The sequence below is a fragment of the Berghia stephanieae genome, chromosome 1, assembly GCF_034508935.2.
Source record: "Berghia stephanieae isolate SIO BIC M18660-M18661 chromosome 1, UCSD_Bste_1.3, whole genome shotgun sequence".
Classification (NCBI taxonomy): domain Eukaryota; kingdom Metazoa; phylum Mollusca; class Gastropoda; order Nudibranchia; family Aeolidiidae; genus Berghia; species Berghia stephanieae.
In genome coordinates, this window is record NC_088360.1 from 20,381,143 (window position 1) to 20,402,425 (window position 21,283).

At 33.8% G+C, this 21,283-nt stretch overlaps 1 protein-coding gene across 13 annotated transcripts in view; it reads left to right on the forward strand.

Annotated features, from left to right (window-relative positions):
* LOC144970112 (spectrin beta chain-like) overlaps positions 1-21,283 on the forward strand; it is a 255,001-nt gene that overhangs the window by 214,243 nt on the left and 19,475 nt on the right. For 7 of the 13 annotated variants that reach the window (XM_078909351.1, XM_078909429.1, XM_078909368.1 and 4 more), the window contains 15 exons: positions 6,003-6,189; positions 8,187-8,387; positions 9,401-9,496; positions 10,029-10,163; positions 10,963-11,145; positions 11,649-11,840; positions 12,302-12,457; positions 13,125-13,342; positions 13,777-13,966; positions 14,527-14,625; positions 15,704-15,883; positions 16,209-16,331; positions 17,181-17,192; positions 18,595-18,686; positions 20,052-20,232. In XM_078909351.1, the coding sequence (XP_078765477.1) occupies positions 6,003-6,189; positions 8,187-8,387; positions 9,401-9,496; positions 10,029-10,163; positions 10,963-11,145; positions 11,649-11,840; positions 12,302-12,457; positions 13,125-13,342; positions 13,777-13,966; positions 14,527-14,625; positions 15,704-15,883; positions 16,209-16,331; positions 17,181-17,192; positions 18,595-18,686; positions 20,052-20,232 (2,245 nt within the window). The remainder of the gene's footprint in view (positions 1-6,002; positions 6,190-8,186; positions 8,388-9,400; positions 9,497-10,028; positions 10,164-10,962; positions 11,146-11,648; positions 11,841-12,301; positions 12,458-13,124; positions 13,343-13,776; positions 13,967-14,526; positions 14,626-15,703; positions 15,884-16,208; positions 16,332-17,180; positions 17,193-18,594; positions 18,687-20,051; positions 20,233-21,283) is intronic. The other 6 variants (XM_078909360.1, XM_078909438.1, XM_078909385.1 and 3 more) reach the window with 1 other exon arrangement.

Consider the following 21,283-nt stretch of genomic DNA (forward strand, 5'->3'; position numbering starts at 1 on the left):
ATCTAGTGACTAGGATCAATAAATAGTTATTGTAAAGTTAGTGAATTTCCTGGTGGCTTGTAAGTAAGGTAGAAGATTGACCTCAAGGCTTAAATTTCACTCTGTTGGTTAGGGTTCAAAAATATGCGCTCAACAAAGGGGCGTTTTATGTGGGGGGCTTTAAATCATTTTTTCTCCCTGTCGGGTTGATAATCATGGTCATCATTTCATTTAATACCATTACCATCACAACAACAACAAAAACCCCCCAAAAACAACTCAATACTGCATTTGTAATATTCTCCATTTTCATCTCTATCATATAACCTCATTAACAATACAGGTTAGACTTGTGTACATTCTGTTCTGATCTTTTTTTTCTTCTTTCAAATTATTGAGACGAATTGAGAGCATGATCAGAATTCCAAGACATCATGACCTCATTCAACACCAACATCACCACTACAAACACATTCAACATTACTTTACTTTGAAGTAACGAAAGAGTGAAAATGGAGAGGCTTCGTATGGGAATAAAACAGACAATGGACGTTTCGGGTACAAACCCTTCGTCAGCATAACAATACACAAATTAATGTGGAAAACAAATAAATAAAATGGAGAAAAAAAATTCTATTTATTTTTTTTTTTCACGTTAATTTGTGTATTGTTGGGCTGACAAAGGGTTTGTGCCCGAAACGTCCATTGTCTGTTTTATTCCCATACGAATCCTCTCCATTTTTACTCTTTTGTTAGTATATTACTGGTAAGACAAATTTCAAGAAAAATATTATTAATTAAGGATGTGAACGGAAAAACGACACAATAATGAGATTCTTTCCATATGTTTGTAACTAAATCTTTACTCAACCCGATTGATCATATTTTTTCCCCATCTTTTCATTTTTTTTTTTTGTATTTCATCATGCAATAACCAACCCATATGCTCTCTTATCTAACTCAAAATCATGTTGCCTATCATATTTCCCTGTGTTTGATGTTTGATTTTGTATTTTTTTTTTTTTTTCAAATAATCCCACTTTCTTTTCTCCCTCTCCCATTTTGTGTCTTATCTTAAAACTATAAAATTCTCTACATGCTGACTTAAGATGGTAATGTTTATATTTTCGCATTTAATATCAAACATGCAAGTCTCCATGGTCGCCCTCTATATACAGTAGTTAGTTAATATATCACACATTCCTCCTAACCATTCAAAAATATAGGAAGGATTTGTCATTATCTTTATATTAATTGTGTATAAAATCAGATAAATACGAAATATAAAAGAAAAAGAAAGTATAAATGATTAACTACATCCGTCGAGAAATTGTTAATTCTCTATGTCATGTGATCCGCTGTATCAATCTGGTATTGAGTTGGAATGAATTTGATTAATTAAACTGAGTTTTAAGTGAGAATATGGGGGAGGGGGGGGGTGGGTCTCGATAGCTCAGTTGGTAGAGCACTTGCTTCACACTTCGCATGCAAAGGGACAGAGATCGATCCCATTATTATAGCACTCGCTTCACATGCAAAAGGAACGAGGTCGATCCCGGATGAATTCAGATTTTTTTCCAACCCGTCCCCTCCCCCCTCTCCATCCAGCAGTGATTGGTTAACTGGGTATGTTGGATCTAGTGGAAAGTGCTGATAGACTAGTGTCCTATCCAAAGGATAGCAAGCAATTGCTTTTTCACACTGAAGAAACTGGGATAAACTTCAGATCTATGAGCATAATGAATCTGAAGGACTACTTTTTAAAGCATATTAAAGAAATTAAGTCTTTTGAAATGTAAGAGAAAATTAGTGATTATCCTCAATGAACGCATTTATTTGACTCACATGACTCGTATTTTATAAGTTGAGCTCAAAATGTGTCTTTGAAAATTGGGTTTATTCCAACATAATACCATTTTGAGGGGATTGATCACATTCCATCACTGTAAACTGTTAAACATCAGAGAATCTGTTGTTTCATGTGTATATTTTGCACATTAAGCTTTCACACAATATTCATATAACGATTTTTGTTTACTACGCAGTAGACACATTTATAGCAATTTTAAAATGTCATGAATTATTTAATCACAATGGTACTCATAAGCTGCTAAAAATTGCTTTCACGTTTTCTTTTTATGAATAGCATAAATCATTTTGTATTATTTTGGGAATTTATACGGACAGTAATAGGTTAATTTTTACTTAATGAAAATTTGATATCTTTCTTATCTACCATTGTTACTTTTGTACTTCATATTGTTAGAGATATATTATTCGTCATAATTTTACATTATTCTTTGATTTCAAATTATCTATTTGCTTTATTTTTATTGCTACTTTATGCTGTATACTTTAGGAAGTGTTTGTTCTTTAGTGCATGAAATTTCCCATTCCTCTAAATTGACTGCAATTGCCCGTTCCTCTAAACTGACTAAAAATTTCAATTACTTCAAACTGAATGAAATCGCCCCTTCCTCTGAACTGATTCGAATTGTTCCTTCCTTCTAACTGACGGCAATGGTCACTTTCTCCAAACGGGCTGCAATTACTTCTTCCTCTAAACTGACTGCAATAGCCAATTCCTCCAAACTGACTGCAATAGCTCCTTCCTCCAAACTGACTGCAATTACTTATTCCTCCAAACTGACTGCAATAGCTCCTTCCTCCAAACTGACTGCAATAGCCACTTACACTAAGCTGATTGCAATTACTACTTCCTCCAAATTGACTTCTTAACGAATAACAGTTTCTCCTTCCTTCAAACTGACTGGAAAATTACTTCAAATTCCAAACTGATTGCAATTGTTTCTTCCTGAAAATTGATTTAATAATCTCTTCCTCCAAAATGACTGCAATTGTTCCTTCCTCCAAACTGATTCAAATTACTCCCTTCACCAAAATGGCTGCATTTACTCCTCGCTCCAAACTGAATACAACATCTCCTTCCTGCAAATTGACTGCATTAGCCCCTGCCACCAAACTGACTGCCTTCCACCATAACTGACTGCAATTGTTTCTTCCTCAAGTGACTACAAATGCTCCTTCCTCTAAACCGATTCAAATTGCTGCTTCCTCCAAATCGACTAAACTTGCTCCGTCCTTTAAACCGACTGCAATTGCCCCTTCATTTGAACTGAATGAATTGCTCCTCCTTCCAAATTGATCCTAGATCCAGCCTGTTATCCAAACCAATTTACATATCTGTATCGTATTATTAAACAAATCGTCATTGGTCTAAAATGTATTGGAGTTTTAAGGTCCCTTTCTGAATTTGTCCAATCGCCCCTTACCACAATAATAATAATAATAATACATGTTCCCACCAATTAATTTTCCTCTATTTACATAAGAAATTTTTTAAGAGTTTTTATGACAGAAATTTAATCATCCGTTGAATTAAGAAAAAAAGTATAAAAATTCAGAATTTCTCACTCCTGGTAATAACAATAATATTAATTAAATATGTGGCTTGGTGACTCGGTAGTACAATGTCTTGTCTTGTCACAAAAGTCAAGCAATACATACTAAGATTGGCCAGATGGATGGCAGTATCAGTGGATAATTTTATTCTCGCTGTTTATTCCTTGAGAAGGCACTTTACACACATTACCCGTCTCAACTCGAATATTGTATAAGTGTTGTTACAGAAAGTATGCCTAGCAGGCGATTTCTACTGTATGAAATAAAAATATGGTTCCATATGGCCGCTGGAAATTTTAACATTGTGAAACGCATTGAGGATGATAAATCGTTGGAAATGTGTTATGTAACTGTCCATATATATATAATAATATATATAATATATATATATAATTTTTAAGTGATAGAAGAAAAGAAAAACATATCAAAGAAAATAAAAATGCCATTTTATAGAAATCAACATCCAAAATAAAATAGATTATTGTATCACAGGAAAAAACTTGAAATTTTTTTTGTATAAAGGAAGGTTAAGATTTTGAAAGAGTGGATTTAAATGTAGAGTTAATGAGAATACATTGCTTATTGTCATGTTAATTCACAAGTTTTGCTTTTTATTAAATGTGACCCATTGGGATAAATGGGACCCCGAAGAATGAATTTAGAATGAAAATGATAAGAAATACGATCTCTCAGTTTTGTTGCAATGTAAGAAATTGTATGTTTATTCACCGCCGCATAGAATATATATCAATCCAATGCTTCATATCTGTGACATTAGCTTCAATTTCTAGCTTATGTCCATCCCTAGATAATACCGCTTTGAGACGGTGAATCATAAAATCTGGTTAAATGTCATTCGATGTAAAATATTTGCATATGTTGATGAACTTTAATGATATCGTTTATTTGACATAACCATTATTTTAGGATACAGTAGTGATTCTATCAATAAAGTTCTCGAGATGACAAAACGTGGCCCTCTACCTCAATCTGGTTTATTGTCAGGGATAAGCCATTTGATGAAATATGAATTTAAAGTCTAAATTAAATTATCAAAATTTGAGTTAAATATTTAATCGAAGAGAATGAGTGTGGTTTCTTTAAAGAAAAGAGATTTTTATGTCTGAATTAGACATTAAGTAGCAATGACTATGAAAAATGTTTTTTTCTCTTTTTGAGGAAAATTTTGGTCTAAAATCAAAGCCCTATCCCCACTGAGTAAAATTGTTTTTGAATTTTGAAAATCCATTCACAAATAAACAAGTTATGCAGTTTCAAAGGTGTCCTTTATTTGGATGACCCGCAAAGAGGAAAAAAAACGCGAAAATATGGGACGCTTTTTCGGCATTTTTTTTCGACCTTTGGTTGTATCTTGCGTAATAAGTGGATTAAAAGATTGAAACTTGAAGAGCAAATTAGGATGGTGTTTTGTAAAATACGGGAAAAGCACTCGTCATATTCATATGAAATTTTACAACCAAAAAGAAGAAATGTTCATGTATTACCTTGTCAGCGACAAAACCTCCACGCCCAGTAGTTTTAGAAATATTTTACTTCAAAGAGTAAAAATCTATTTTTAACGGTCTTCTGGTAATCGCACGAGTTTTGTCGCTTGACATAATCTACAATGACCTTTTTTCTAACTGTGTGCCAACTTTCAGTCATATTCATCGATAAACAGCGTCGTACTTAATTTTTTATAAAAGCATATACGAGACGGCTTCGTCCCATATTTTGACGCGAATTCGGGCACTTCGTGAGCGAAAAAGAGACCCAAAGATTTGTGCGGGATAGTCATTGCTACATTAAGGACCATTCGAACATGGCTCAGCAATGTATTGTGAAAAGGTGACTAGTTCCTCTCCTGGTTAACAATTTAGTTTTTAAAAAGTACAAACACCTCCTGGGTGGGGTTACTGACCTCCCATAGTGGGCAGGAAGACACGTGCTGTGTCTTCTTTACCCATATATCTGTTTTCCTACATGCTCTCTGTCTTTCTCTTGGAATGAGATTACTTTGTTTTGTTCTGGCCCTGGCCGGATATCCTGTCTGGGAAGGACAACGTCGAATGTATAGTTAGAGTTTTGGGATGTGATATTTTTTGCCTTGTAAATCATCTCTCTGCTATGCACTGTCTTATTTTTGTTTTTCATATATATGATTTGTAATCATTTGGATGTGTTCCTCTTAGCGGGGACCTGTGCTTGTGTCAGGATGAGACATTTTGGTGATCTCAAACTAAGTACTTTGATAGTGTGCTCTTGGAATCTACATCTGATCCCTATTTGAACTAATTCTCCTTTTTCTTACTTTTTATTGGGTGCTTTAATTGTAATTTTAGAATTGTTTACTATCAGATTTTCTTCCTTTTTACTGACTCTGATATAACCTTAATGTGTTGCAAGCGCCTTAAAACCCTTAAAGACATAAAACATACAAGCAAACACCTCAAGTGTAATTTTAATCATAATGGCTTTGAATTCCATTTTAGCACCTCGGTGAATCCGACACAATATCTACTAAAACGCACAAACATACTTTAAAGATTGAACAATTCTATCATGATATAGTCTTGATCATTGTACTCTGTTCTCTAAAGGTACAATTCCCTCCTTGAGCCATGCCATATCAGACGTGAAAACCTGGAGGAAGCAAGACATATGTATCAATTTTTCCGCGATGTGGAGGATGAGTTATCTTGGATACAAGACAGACGACCATTGGCTGAATCCCAGGACCTTGGAAACTCATTAACGACGGTTCAGAACTTGATGAAGAAACATCAGGTATACTTATTTCCAATGATAAGATGAGCTAAAGAGTATAATTTAATTGATATGAGAAAAAAAAAAGAATAATACCTTAATTAGATGACACTTTGGAATTTAGAAAAAAATTAATCCTACAATGCAAGACCGAATTTCTTACGTAAAGTTGAATACCGTTTTAAAAATTGTATTTTGTTGGCCTGACTCTGATTCCAGACCTTGCCATTATTTATTTATTTATTTATTTATTTTTTTTAATTTTTAAAATTATTTATTTTAACCCAATATCTTTTGACTCATATTTTTAAACGGATGATGCAGTTTCCGAAATTATAGTAAACTTTTTTGATCATAAAACTTTCAAATTATGTATTTAGTCCTCGTGACATGAGCATCATGATTAGAGTTAAAAATCTTTAAAACTAATAACAACGTATATATTCTTAATGTCAATATTAATGTTGATTAATGGATATTAAGGGATTAAATTTAGTTAAGAAAAAATATTTATAAATCAGTCCTTCATTAGGCATCGAGGCAGTCCAGGGGGAATGTTCATTGTCAACAGGAATTGAATAGCCAAAATGGAGATTTAGAATCTTGCTCAAGGATAAAACGAAAAGTTCCAGAATTGGAAAAGAACCGATTGCATACCAGGCATTAGTGAAATTTATCGTCCATAACAAGCAATGTCGGCTTATTTATTTAAAAAGTATTCCACCCTAGGAAGAAATTGAGTTCCAAATATAGTTTTATTGATTGTGATAAATTTAAGTATTCTTTCAACAAACCATTTATATCAATTGATTAAATGAAAATTCTCTAAATGAGACATTTGCTCTGCTTATAATGTTATCCTTATCCCAACATTCAATCACAAAGGAGGAAGTGGATAAATTACATACCTCTGAAATCATGAGTGACACAGAGGAGAAGGAAGAAGAAATTCATATTGAGGATAGTGATATTGAAGATGAGGTTTGATGTAACATTTATATTGACGTGTTCACATGCCTCAGATTACATCACAATTAATTTAATGTTCAATTTATTCACAGAGATACATTGCATGTTGTATATAAGTATGAATTTATGAAAATATTACTTTATATATTTATCACAATTTTATTTGCGATGCATAATGTTCACAGATTTTATGTTATGTTATGTGACCAGTTAACGTCCATTTTATAGTTTGTTTCATTGGTTTTCTTTTGGCGTTTGGTGAAATACTAAGTATCACATTTGTGACCAGCTGTCTCAAACCGGTATTATGCTGAGGATAACCTTATGTTTATAATTTTAATTTTAAGCTTCATTTATGAAATTTTAATTAAGATATATGACTCCATTGAGGAGAGAGGGCTTTATTTCCTAGTCCCCAAAAAGGTAAATTTCCAAATTCTGATCATCTTGACTTTAGACTCAAATTTGTTCATCGAGGTCATTCCGACATATTACCAGATTGCCACAGCAAGTCACATTTACTTAAATCAATAAATCCAACACACACAGTCTCTCATTTAATCCTACTACTACTACTACTACTACTACTACTACTACTACTACTACTACTACTACTACTACTACGACGACGACGACGACCGACGACGACGACGACGACGACGACACACACTACTACTACTACTACTAACTACTACTACTACTACTACTCTACTACCATACTACTCTACTACCATACTACTACTACTACTACTACAAACTACTACTACTACTACTACTACTACTACTACTACTACTACTACTACTACTACTACTACTACTACTACTACTACTACTAATACAACAACTACAACTATTAGTACTATCCTAGAAAGAGGAGAGCTAACGCTACCACTATTACTATAATCAACATCATCGGTAATACAATCTCTATTGTTATTTATTACAATGCACAATTTTTGACTGCTATCTTTCCTTTTTCGTATTGAGCCAAATGTTACATTCCGATACCAGTTATATAAAATTCATATTTATGATAACTTTCATCAAAGGCTTTAGAGTCAGAGATTATTGCACACGAGCCATTGATTGAGGCTGTAGCTACGTCTGCACAACAGATGATTAGAGAGCGTCATTTTGCTGCATCTAAAATTGAGGAAAGACTGGATGATCTACACCAAAACCTTTCCGATTTGAAGAAGAAGACCTCAGACCGAAAGAACAAGCTTCAAGACGCCTTGGAAGCACAAAAGGTATGGTATTGATTTGTATAAAATAGGATAACATAAGATTTACTTTATTGATCCGTTATGGAAATTATGATTTAGTATCACAACAAGTAAATAATAACGTGAAGTTGAATGAAAGCTTCAATTTAATTACAAAAACAGATCAAATGAACGTTTCGGGTTTCCCCTTTATCAACAAAACAGGATGATTGAAACACCACAGATAAAACATCCTGTTTTGTTGATAAAGGGGAAACCCGAAACGTTCATTTGATCTGTTTTTGTAATTAAATTGAAGCTTACATTCAACATCACGTTATTATTAATTTCTTCGAGCAGCAACATTAACACTATCACAACAAGGCATTTCCACATTCATTCATTCATTCATTCATTCATTCATTCATTCATTCATTCATTCATTTAATAGACTTAGAATAAAAGACTGAAACAACACGCATTCTGACATAATACATTTGTAAATAAATAAATGTCTAAAAGTGTATTTTTTTTACAGGTTATTATACAATATGTTTTGGTAATTAACTACCTTTTGTTGCAGTGTTTTTCCTATTTATTATAAACTGTTCGTGTTTAAACACAATATATACGAGTAGATTGATAATTTAGACACAATATATACGAGTAGATTGATAATATGATGAATCATACCAAAATCTGGAGGTGCCCAAATGAGTCAATAAAATGTATAGTAAAATAAAGGGAGTAAAAATGACTCTTATAAAAGATGCAAAACAAAGTAAACGAAGTTTCGGCCTTTGGTTTTCTTTTGGTAAACAAGAAAAGTAAATATGTTATTTTACACATTATAGTTAAAACATTATACGTAAAAATGCGCTTGTATGTGTGTGTGTGTGTGTGTGTGTGTGTAAGGGAAGGAGAGAGAGAGAGAGAGAGAGAGAGAGAGAGAGAGAGAGAGAGAGAGAGAGAGAGAGAGAGATGAAGTAATGAGATGAAAAATCATAGCATCCACATTGACGGTGAGGAAATAATTTTCTCTTTTTCATTGTTATCAGTTCTATACTGAGGTCAGTGAATTAGAACAGTGGATGAATGAGAAACTGCCTCTCCTCACCAGTCCTGACTTGGGCAAGGATGCAGATTCCGTACAGGTTATTCCATTTATTCTAACTATAATTCTATTAACTGGTTAATTTAATCGATATGGTCTCATCACGAAAATAATGTTATTTGCTTTATCACTTTGGTGTTTGATTAAAACATTGATAAGACATTGAAATTTTTGCTGAGACTTTTTTCATGGGTTTTATTTTTTCCATAGCCCATTTTTATAACAAATGGATTTCTGAACCGAGATGCTTTTAATTAGATAAGACAATGTGTTACCAAAAATGTAGAGAGTATCTGGTGTTTGGTGATAAGCCAGATTGGTGGTTTTGGGACTGTGCACAAACTGCAGGCTCTTGACTCGCAACGTTATCAGATATTAATGCTGTTAAAAAGGATAATACAAAAGTCTCTAAATTATTTATTTTTCAAACTGCCTTTTCTTTTTCAACGTGCTATGGTAAAATTTTATTTTACTTTTGTGTTAAGATAAGTCAATTTTTCTGTGATTGTTTCTTTAACTTACTTCTTTATACAACAGCAAAACTAATGTGATATTCTGTTTGTTGTTGACAGGCGCTTACCAAGAAACTGGATGCTCTCGAGAGAGATATTGATAATTTCGCCAACAGCATAGGGGAGTTATCTGCGCTTAGTAGAACTTTGACTGACAGACAACATTACGACTCTGAGAACATCAAGAAAACTCAGGTAACAAAGAGTCCTCATCATTGAAATAAAAATACATTCCTCAAATTGATATAATGTGTTCTTTACCCTTGTACATTCCTCTTTGATCATTTTTATATTATTGATTAAAAAAGAAAAAGAAAAAGCAGACTCTTTCTTAAGTGTTATCATCTTGCATAATTTTGGTAATATTGAGGATTCAAAAATGTTATCTTAACTCACTCAACCCAAACACCGACTATATCCGTAGTTAGACCGGGTTACTTTTACCCCCCCCCCCCATGCCTATTTATTACATTTTTTCTGAGACAAGTTATAGGCGTAGTATCAAAACCAATGTTTTTAGTTTTTGCATGTTAACGGTAGTTAAATAAAACTATCTAATGCACATGCTCATTTTAATTTCGAAAAGTAGCAAAAATCTCTAGGATTGAGTGAGTTAACTTGTGGTTGAATATTATCACGCAATCTAGAAGGAAAGGTAACAATAATTAACATTTCAACACATTGCTTATCTACTTGCCTGACCTTGTGTTATTTCTCTACCTGTAAATACATTGTGATCACTATAACTCAAGTTTAAAACCACTTTATAAAGGGTAAAGCTACCAAAGCACACAAACAAACACACAAAAAGGATACAAGGAAGAAATTTGTTTTGTTCCAAGACCACCATATCAATGCCAACTAAAAATAAAATAGAAACAACAATATTAATCTGACCAATTTATTAAATTGTTTTGCTAAATTTGGAGAGTTTATGTTTCTTTAACTCGATGAGACTCTAATTTTCTATATTAACTTTTTAAAATGTTTGCAGGCTGAAATCGAGAAGCAATATTCAAGACTCCAAGATCTGACAAATCAGCGGAGGAAGAAGTTGATCGAGAGCAAGAAATTGTATGAATTTTACAATGAGGCTGACACTGTGGAGGCTTGGCTTGCCGATAGGACTGTCATTGCCGCCTCTGAAGATTATGGTACTGATCTAGAGCACGTCGAGGTAAGAACAATAATGAATGATGGGATTTGCATTGTTAAATGGATATAAAATTAATGACGAGTTCGTTAAACCACAATGAGACTCACTCATAGTGAATCAAAACTCTCTGAACCATTTGATGTGTGCTTGGAATCTCATCACTCTTCTAAGTTGCTAGGATACCTGACCAAGTGGATAATTTTAGTTCATAATTGAGAGTGAGCCATTTATTCTTATTCCATTTTGAATTTAATACAATGATAATAATACAATCTCATTATCCTTTATTTGAATAGATTTTGTCTCCAATTGTGGTGAAAAATCTGTTTATTGGTATGAATAGTAATGATAGTAATCTGAATGTTGTATTTTAAGAGAACATTTATCACACGTCAAAATTGTGTCATAAAGAACTACCTGATTTGAAATAATAGTGTCCTTTATGATATTTCTCAAAGATTTGAATTTTTTCTTCTTATGACTGTTTGATTTCATCGCTATTTTAACCAATTTGATTGCTTCAGGTTCTTCAACAAAGATTTGAAGACTTCTTGCATGACCTGAATAATAATGAGGAGAGAGTGAGCCATGTCTTGGGTGTGGGTCAGGCGATGTTGCAAGAGGGACATTTCGAAGAGAATGGAATCAACGCACGCCTTGCTGATATTGAGGCACAATGGGCAGAGCTCAAAGAAATTTCTCAAGCACGTCAAGATGTAAGTTGATTTGATATCCACAATTCATTTTTTGTTTTTTTGTTTTTTTTTTTTACGTTGAAGTGATTGCTGAGATAGTTATAATTGTATTTATTCATCTTTTTTTTTTTAGATTGATTAGATTTTTAGTGTTAGTTAATGTGATTGAATTGTAATAAGGATAAATTTATTCATTCTTTTGGAAAATATTTTGCTACAGTGTCACATTTTTAACAGTGTTTGATCAAGTCGGACATCATTTTTTTTTTTTTTTTTGTATTGGAAATCACTATCTCTTTTTTTTCCCCACAAGTTTAAATAGAATACTTTGTGAAAGACTGTCATGATCTTTGATGTTCTCATCACAAATCATGAGATGTTCCCATGCTTGTATTGTTAAAATGATTGAATTGTTCCACTCCTTTTATGATCACGATACACGGGCTTTCAATAACGTTCCTCAATATTCCTTTCAACTTTAGGCTCTTTGTGGAGCCAAGGAAGTTCACATGTATGGTCGTGATGCAGACGACACTCTTGAATGGATCCAGGAGAAAGACCTTAATGTCAGCAGTGACGACTATGGCCATGACCTTGAGAGTTGTCAGGCCCTAATCAGCAGACATGATGGTCTGGAGGTAGGTAGACATCTTAAATTATTTATTAAGAAAACATATTACCTTATTATTAATCCATCAGTGTAATTTAGATACATATTTTAATGAAAACCAACAATAACATGTAATATATATTAGAGCTAAAAAGAAATATGATTGTGTTCTCAAACAAATTTTAACATGCATTCCTGCTGACCAATGAGATAATTCTGCATGTTATAAAACCACTTTTTCATTGTTATACTACTCCACCCGTCCCAAAAGCCCTTTTACATGCTGCATGCATTAGACATCACAATCAATCTGTTGTCCATTTTAAAACCATTTATTGCATAATGCTTACTATTTGAGACCCTCTGACCTCTGCATGACAAATATGTGTTTTTAGTGATGTAACTAGACATATTGCGAAATTTCAATAAAAACTAGAAAACGGTAGGGCTGCCTGAAGCTGGTGATCGTAAAATACTAACGAAAGAGTGAAAATGGAGAGGCTTCGTATGGGCCCAAAACAGACAATGGTTTGTACCCGAAACGTCCATTGTCTGTTTTGTTCCCATACGAAGCCTCTCCATTTTCACTCTTTCATTAAAATAAAAACTAGCCAACACTCTTTGTTTATGCAATAAAAGGTTAATGCTCCTTTTAGAATATATTGGAAAATTTAGTTCTTTTGCTTTTGTTACAGCGTGACATGGCTGCTATCAGTGACCAAGTAGAAAATATCACAAAGGAGGCAGAGCGCCTAATTGGAACATTCCCTGACGCTTCTGAACACATTGCTGCCAAACACGAAGAAATGGTTGGTGCCTGGAATACTTTGGTTGGAAAAGCTGGACACAGGAAAGAAAAACTAGTCTTAGCTGAACAGTTACAAATGTACTTCAATGACTACAGAGAGCTGACGTGAGTATTACTTAAAGTATTTAAAAAAAAAGATATTTTGCATCTGAAAAGATGTGTATGAAACAGGCCAGGCAAAGCAGAAAGAAAAATGCAAGAAAACAACTGTCCCCAAAAGTTAGCCTTCCTCGACTGGGGATCGAACCTCGGACCGCTTGATTGGGATATGTCTATCTATATCAATGCCTGCTGCCTACTACTTTGTCCCCCAAAAATTGATAATTTTTTTCAGAAAAATAAAACATTTAGGAGGATAAAAAGCAAACAGCTATAACTCGAACTACAAGATTTCGAATTCAATTCAAGTGAAGAACATTAAACGCATATTAAATTGTAATTTGAAAGTAAAAGAATCCTCATTATGCATCACATTTTTTTTAAATGATACGAATTTCATTATTTTTTATCTTTAATTTACTGACTGTTGCTTTCTCCAGTGCCTGGATTAGTGAAATGATAGCCATTATTACTGCTGACGAGTTGGCCCATGACTTGCCAAGTGCTGAGGCCATGATGACTCGCTACAAGGAACACAGGGCTGAGGTGGACAGCCGCAAGGAAGCGTTCACAAAGTTTTACCAGACTGGAGAGGCGTTCATCAAGAACAAACACTTCTTGTCGGATGAGGTGAGAGATCATTTTTATTCATCAGTTACTTAATTATGTATGTATACAAAAGAAGAGAACAAAAAAAAATAATAAAAAAAATAAAAAGAATAAAATTAAGGTCAAAATCAATGATAAAGATGGTGATATGATGATGATGATGATGATGATGATGATGGTGCTTATTCAGGATAATTAATTACCTGAATCAAAATACAACGCTGCAACATAATTTTGTTTTGTAACAAATTCATCATGTTTTGTATATTTATTCCCATTCATCATTTTGACATCATTTTTAGCATGGTTTAGAATTTCAAATAATTTACAACTTTTTTTTCTGAATTATGTATTGTGATTGGGTAGCTGGGTCTGTTCGATCTGGTGGAAAGCAATTTGCTGTAGACCAGTGGCCTATTCAAAGGAAAGCAATCAATTGCTATTGTCCATTTTACGCTATAGAAACTAGGATAAATTTGGCTCTCTGAAGGACTAATTTCCTATTAATAATTTGTAAATACAATATGCCCTAAATTCAGACTAAACCTGATATAAATAATGAGCAATGTTGTATATTTTAGATTCAAGAAAAGATAGACCAGCTTCACCAGTCTCTAGATGGCCTTCAACGTACCTTGGACCACAGACAGAATCTTCACAGCCAAAACCTGGAAGCACAAGTAAGGCATATTATGTTTAATATATTGTTAATATATGGTTCAAATCAGAAAGTTCTTTGGCCACGTTTAGTATTATTTTGGAAAGGGAGAGGTTATTTCTTCATTTGTTCCTGAGATGAATTATATATTTGGCTTTAAAAAAAGATATATTAGCGACAATGGTGATGATGATGACGATGATGATGATGATGATGATGATGTGATAATGAATTTTGATACGTTTCATTAGAAATAATTTTGTTGCATTTAAAAACAAGATTCAATTTTTACTTATTGGTTATATCAATATTTAAGTTGTATTAAGGTAGCTGTGAGATAGCTTTTATTATATTTTTTCTTTTTACTAATTTACTTATTCCCAATACCATCAGTAAACTCACCAATGTATGGATTAGAGGTGACAAAATAAAGAGAAAAACCAAACTGAAACTGTACCGTGCTCTTGTAAAACCGGTACTTCTGTATAACTGCGGCACTTGGGTGTTGACAAAATCCGAAGAAGAACATTTGGATGCCCTCCATCGCACACAGCTAAGAAGGGTACTGGACATCAAATACCCAAAAAAGATCTCAAATGAATCACTCTATAAGATCACAAAAGAAAGACCAATCTCCCTTGACATTTTACAACAACGATGGCAACTTTTCGGTCACATACTAGCAGGGACAAAAACATACCAGCTAACCAAGCCATGTCGGGATACTTCCAAAAACACGGGAACCTTTTCAGAGGAAGACCAATCACAACACTCCCTGTGATCCTAAACAAAACCTCACAACACTTGGACAAAGCATTAGTCTCATAACGGCAGGGGACCTTGAAAATCTGAGAACCCTAGCAGAGGACCGGCAATATTGGAGACACCTCACACAGGAAATACTGGAAACAGCCAAGGCGACCCGATCTTTCGGTCGAGACGCGAAAGGCATCTAAGTCAAGTAAATCAATACCATCTCATAGGCAGATACTGACTCTTGTCTCTTTCTGACAGTCGCGACAGCCTTGATGCATATCTTTTTTTTACTGTTTATGAAATTCATTTTCTGTCTCATTTATTGATAATGAACCTTTCTACAGAAACTTCGTCATGAAATCGAGCAAATTGAAGCGTGGATGAGCCTGAGAGAAGGATTGGTAAAAGACAACAAATATGGCCAGTCAATCGAAGAAGCTGAGGAACTGCTCAGGAGATTCGCTGATTTCGAAAAGACAGTGGATGCCCAAGGAGATAGAGTGTCCAATCTTTGTAAAGGAAAGGTAAGTGTCGTCAAACTGAATGCTTTAAAGTATATTTTTTGTTTTGATTAGTCTTTTGTTTTTGTTTTATGATTTTTTCATAAATTGCATTTATTTTGATTTTACAAATGTTCAAGGGAAGTTGATGAGGAATGGAGTTGCACAATTTTTTTTTTTTTTGGGAGAAGCACACTGATGATGATGATGCTGATGTGATGATGATGATGATGATGATGATGATGATGATGATGATGATGATGATGATGTGATTATGATGATGATGATGATGATGATGATGATGATGATGATGATGATGATGATGACGACTTGCATTTTGAATTCTCAGGTCGAAAAGGCTGTTGCAGAACAAAAACTGCTTGAGAAACAGCAACAGGTGGAAGATGAGGCTAGAAAAGAAAAAGACAGATTGGATGAATTACGTAAGAAGGAACAAGAACGAATTCTGGAGGTAATTACACACCTAGAATGCTTGTGCTTTTAACATTTGTTGACTGAATTCATAGATGTTTGTTTTCAACAATATGATAGCCATGTCTTAGATTATGCTGAATTACATTTATCCTTATCATCCACTGTCAGCCAGATGGAATTATTGTCGAGCTGACCTCAGACTTTTCACCATTGAGTGTTTTTTTTTTTTGTGTGAATCTAGCTGGTTTCCAGAGATCTTGGAAAAATAAACTTGGGAGGGACAGGATGCCATACTATGCTATGTCAGTGAACCAGGACAATACTCCCACCCTCCACTCCCACCCCTGGCTAACAGTCTAACCAAAAACCTAATATTTATCTCATACTAGAGAATCTATTCCTTGTGTTTTCATCACTCACTAATGAATTACTTTATTTATATTATTGTTACTTGATAATGACATCAGAGTCCTACATTTTTTCTTGGGTGGAGAGGATGTTAACATTAGCAATTATCGGTCAATGCGTAGTGCATTTATAGATTAACCAATTGTAGTTCTATCTAGGCGAAGTATAGAGTTGATGCTTTGAATCGTGTCTTCAGCCCATCACATTTTTTAATTTGACCTTTTGAAGTTGTGTAAATCCAAATCTTTTTTTTTGTATTTGTTTTTGTTTTTGTTGCTTTTGTGGTAGTTATTGTTGTTTGTTGCTGTTTTTGTTTGCTCTTGTTGTGTTTTTATTTGGTCACTTTTTGTAATGCAATTTTCCTCGTTTTCCTAATTTCGATAAATGCAGCTCCAAGTGCAGTTAATTAGTCACGATGATTATTTGAGAGATATTCATGCTATATTTTATCCCATTGTTTATTATATCATGTTTACAGGGTCATCTCAACGTATGTTTTGAAACATTGAAGAATATATTATTTCTTTTTGTTTTAAAAACCCATTCATTTCTCGTACATTTTAAAAACTTATTACACATGCTTTTTTTTACGATAATTTAGATTTTTTTTCTTTGATATCTTATTATCGCTTTTTCTTTTGATAAATCTATATTGTCTCTTCTGGTGATTATTCGTTTCTTCGGATTTATTTTCTCTTTATTTTCCAGCGGCCTTTAAATTAATGACATGTGGCAATTTTTTTTTAAAGATTTCTTGATTTGTATTATATTGTACCCCATCTCTTTTTATTGTGTATCTTTTTTATTATTTTTGTTTTATTTCCAAAATCTTTTATAATTTGTTATCGTGTAATGTGATAGGTGAAAGCTATGAACAATCTGACATTTAAGATGTTGATTTAAACAATCTATCATTTCCTGATATTTCGTTTTTCATGTATGATTTGGATGAACTCAAACTTATATATATATACTATGAAATCAACACTTCCAATTCTTGATTTGCATGGATTTGTACATTATTCTTTCCTTCCACATTTGACCCCTTTCGATGTACTGCTATTTAAAAGAAAAAGAATTGAACACTATTGCCAGTGACTAGTCCTTTTATTAGCTATATTTAAATTTAGGAATGTGAAAATTTGCTTTTAAAACTCATTTTTGGTTGATATCTTGTCATTACTGGGCTATAAAGATCCTTGATTTTTATTTATTTATTTATATTTTTCAAAGTTGATTTACTTTTAGAAATTTTTTACTAAGAAATTTTATCACTTTATTTTCATTTGATTTTCAGTTTTCAATCACAGTTTTTAAAAATAGATTTGCACATTTAAAGAAGAATTTTCACAACTTTTTTCATCTTGCTTTTATTTATTTTTGAAAATAAATGATTTATTTCATTTGCTAATTTTTTGAATTATTCAATCATAGAAGAATATTTTTGTTAAAGTGGCAGTGCCTTATATTACACGATTATTCTCGGTTCAGAATAACATTAAGATGGATGGGTTTTGTTTTAAAAACAAATTATAACTTCTTTTTAAGGATAGTTATATCAAGCTCTATCACTTTACTTTAATCATTCAAATGTAAGAATTTTCTTGTAAAGGCAAGTCAACTAAAAAAGATTAGAGAACTCATAAGATAATATATATATATATATATATATATATATATATATATATATATATATATATATATATATATATATATATATATAGATTCCTGGTATCAATTGAAGTTTAAGAAATTTTGGTTAAGAGCAATGCAAAATATATTTTTCAATGCACAATCATATTTCCACTGTTATTGGCATAGCGATTAAATCAAATGAATATTATAAATACTTTTTCCTATTATTAATTTTTAATATTTTTATATCCCAAAAGGAACGCAGAAGAGAAGAAGAACAAAGGAAAGCCAAAGAAGTATTATTTAGGAGGCAGAAAGATGGGGAAGATAGCGATGATGACGATAAGAGGTGAGCTTGTTTTTGTGTAAGGAAATAAGACTTTTGTCATAAAGTCTTGGCTGTAATATTTTGAAAATAAGTGAACATCTTTTTTTTCCTAAGTGACAGTGACTAAAGGTATATCAAGAATAGTATTAATAGTATCAACAAGATATGAAGTGAGTAGAAAAGTGCTAGAAGACAATAGAGAATAAAAATTTTTTCGCGACGGTGGTGGGGTTTGAACCTGCGACCTTATTGGTACGACAACTCCGCCTGGCAGGTGAGAGCGTGGCTCTACCGTGTGAGCTATCCACGAACACAAAAATATTCGTATCGAACCCAAGTCATTTCTAGATCCCTCTCTCACCCACTTCTGAGACCGCCGATTCGTTCGCCCACCACCATCGCGAAGTTATGTTTGACCAGCAGTTAAGCTTAATAGCCTATATTCTCAACACAAACATATAACATAGAAACGATTGAGACATTGAGTATGCTCCGGTGTATGGGGTGAATTTTTAATTCAGAAAAGTGAGTGGAGCAGGCACTTATGTTGGTAACAACAAGATATGAAGTGAGTAGAAAAGTGCCAGAAGACAATAGAGAATAAAAAATTTTTCGCGGCAGTGGTGGGGTTTGAACCTGCGACCTTATTGGTACGATAACTCCGCCTGGCAGGTGAGAGCGTGGCTCTACCGTGTGAGCTATCCACGAACACAAAAATATTCGTATCAAACCCAAGTCATTTCTAGATCCCTCTCTCACCCACTTCTGAGACCGCCGATTCGTTCGCCCACAAAAAAATTTTTATTCTCTATTGTCTTCTGGCACTTTTCTACTCACTTCATATCTTGTTGTTACCAACATAAGTGCCTGCTCCACTCACTTTTCTGAATTAAAAATTCACCCCATACACCGGAGCATACTCAATGTCTCAATCGTTTCTATGTTATATGTTTGTGTTGAGAATATTGGCTATTAAGCTTAACTGCTGGTCAAAAATAACTTCGCGATGGTGGTGGGCGAACGAATCGGCGGTCTCAGAAGTGGGTGAGAGAGGGATCTAGAAATGACTTGGGTTTGATACGAATATTTTTGTGTTCGTGGATAGCTCACACGGTAGAGCCACGCTCTCACCTGCCAGGCGGAGTTGTCGTACCAATAAGGTCGCAGGTTCAAACCCCACCACCGCCGCGAAAAAATTTTTATTCTCTATTGTCTTCTGGCACTTTTCTACTCACTTCATATCTTGTTGTTACCAACATAAAGTGCCTGCTCCACTCACTTTTCTGTATTAATAGTATATACTTTTTCAACATATTTATTATTTTGCTGTACGAAAATTGTTGTGTATTTGAAGACTCACATTATAAAAAATAATGTTTCTTTCAGGGATGAGAGGTTGGATAAATCCACTGTAAAGAATCTGATCGGCAGGTCCCAGAGCATCAAGATGACAGTAAGACCGGATGGAACCCGCGGAGATATACAAAGAGCAGTCAGTTTCCGAACTCGAAATGACCAACCATCCTCAACACCTGTCACATTACAAAAGGCTGCCAACTTTAAACAGGTGCTACCTTTGGTTAATACCACATTTTGGCCCAAATGGAAAATCCATGTTTTTGTTTGTTTTTCTGGGTTTTTTTTTTGGGGGGGGGGGGGGGGGGAATTTGTAACAGATGACAAAATAATGGTTATAATTTTGCTAATTAAAGTATTCCGTGCGGTGATTAAATTTTTCATTTATATATTTTTCCTGAACCACGTTTTGGAGAAATAAAACCTCAAAAAAAAAGTAAATTATGCCCTTTCGCACCATTAGATCCTGTCGCCTAGGTATTCCATGAAGGAATATGGATAATTCATCAAACAGAATGCACCCATGATGTCCCAAGTGGTCAAATTGGGGGTTTATAATCTTACCCAAGGATCACAGTGCAATGCCTTAACCTCTCGGCATGGGTGAGGTTCTTGACCTCCAATAGTGGGCAGGAGGTACTTACTGTGTCTTCTATCCCCCTATGTCTGTTTTGCAACATGCTTTCTGTCTTTGTCTTGGGATGAGATTACTTGGTTTTGTCCTGGCCCTGGCTGGCTACCCTGGCAGATGATATTTTTTGTCTTGTAAATCGTCTCTCCGTTATGCACTGTATTATGTTTTGTTTACATATTATATATGATTTATAAACATTTGAGTGGGAAACTGTGCTTGTGTCTGTATGAGACTTTTAGGTGATCTCAAACTAAGTACTTTGATAGTGTGCTCTTGGAATCTACATCTGTTACTATTTGAACCCATTCCCCCTTGTTTCACCTTTTCTTGGGTGCTTTAATTTTCTTCCTTTTTACTGGCACTGGTATGACCTGAATGTGTTGCAAGCACCGTAAAACCCTTAAAAACAAAAATCTTTAACCACTCGCCCACTTCGCCCCTTATGAATCTGTTTTAGCTTGAACTATAACTTTTTTTAAACCACAAGACCAATGAAAAAAACAGCTAAACTTAGAAATTTGATGTTGCTTAGGCATCAATTTGTTTGTTTAATTGTTGCACTCCAAATTAAAAGATCATTCCATAGACCAGCTGCATTATTCTCCTGCAATTAGCCTAGGATTACATT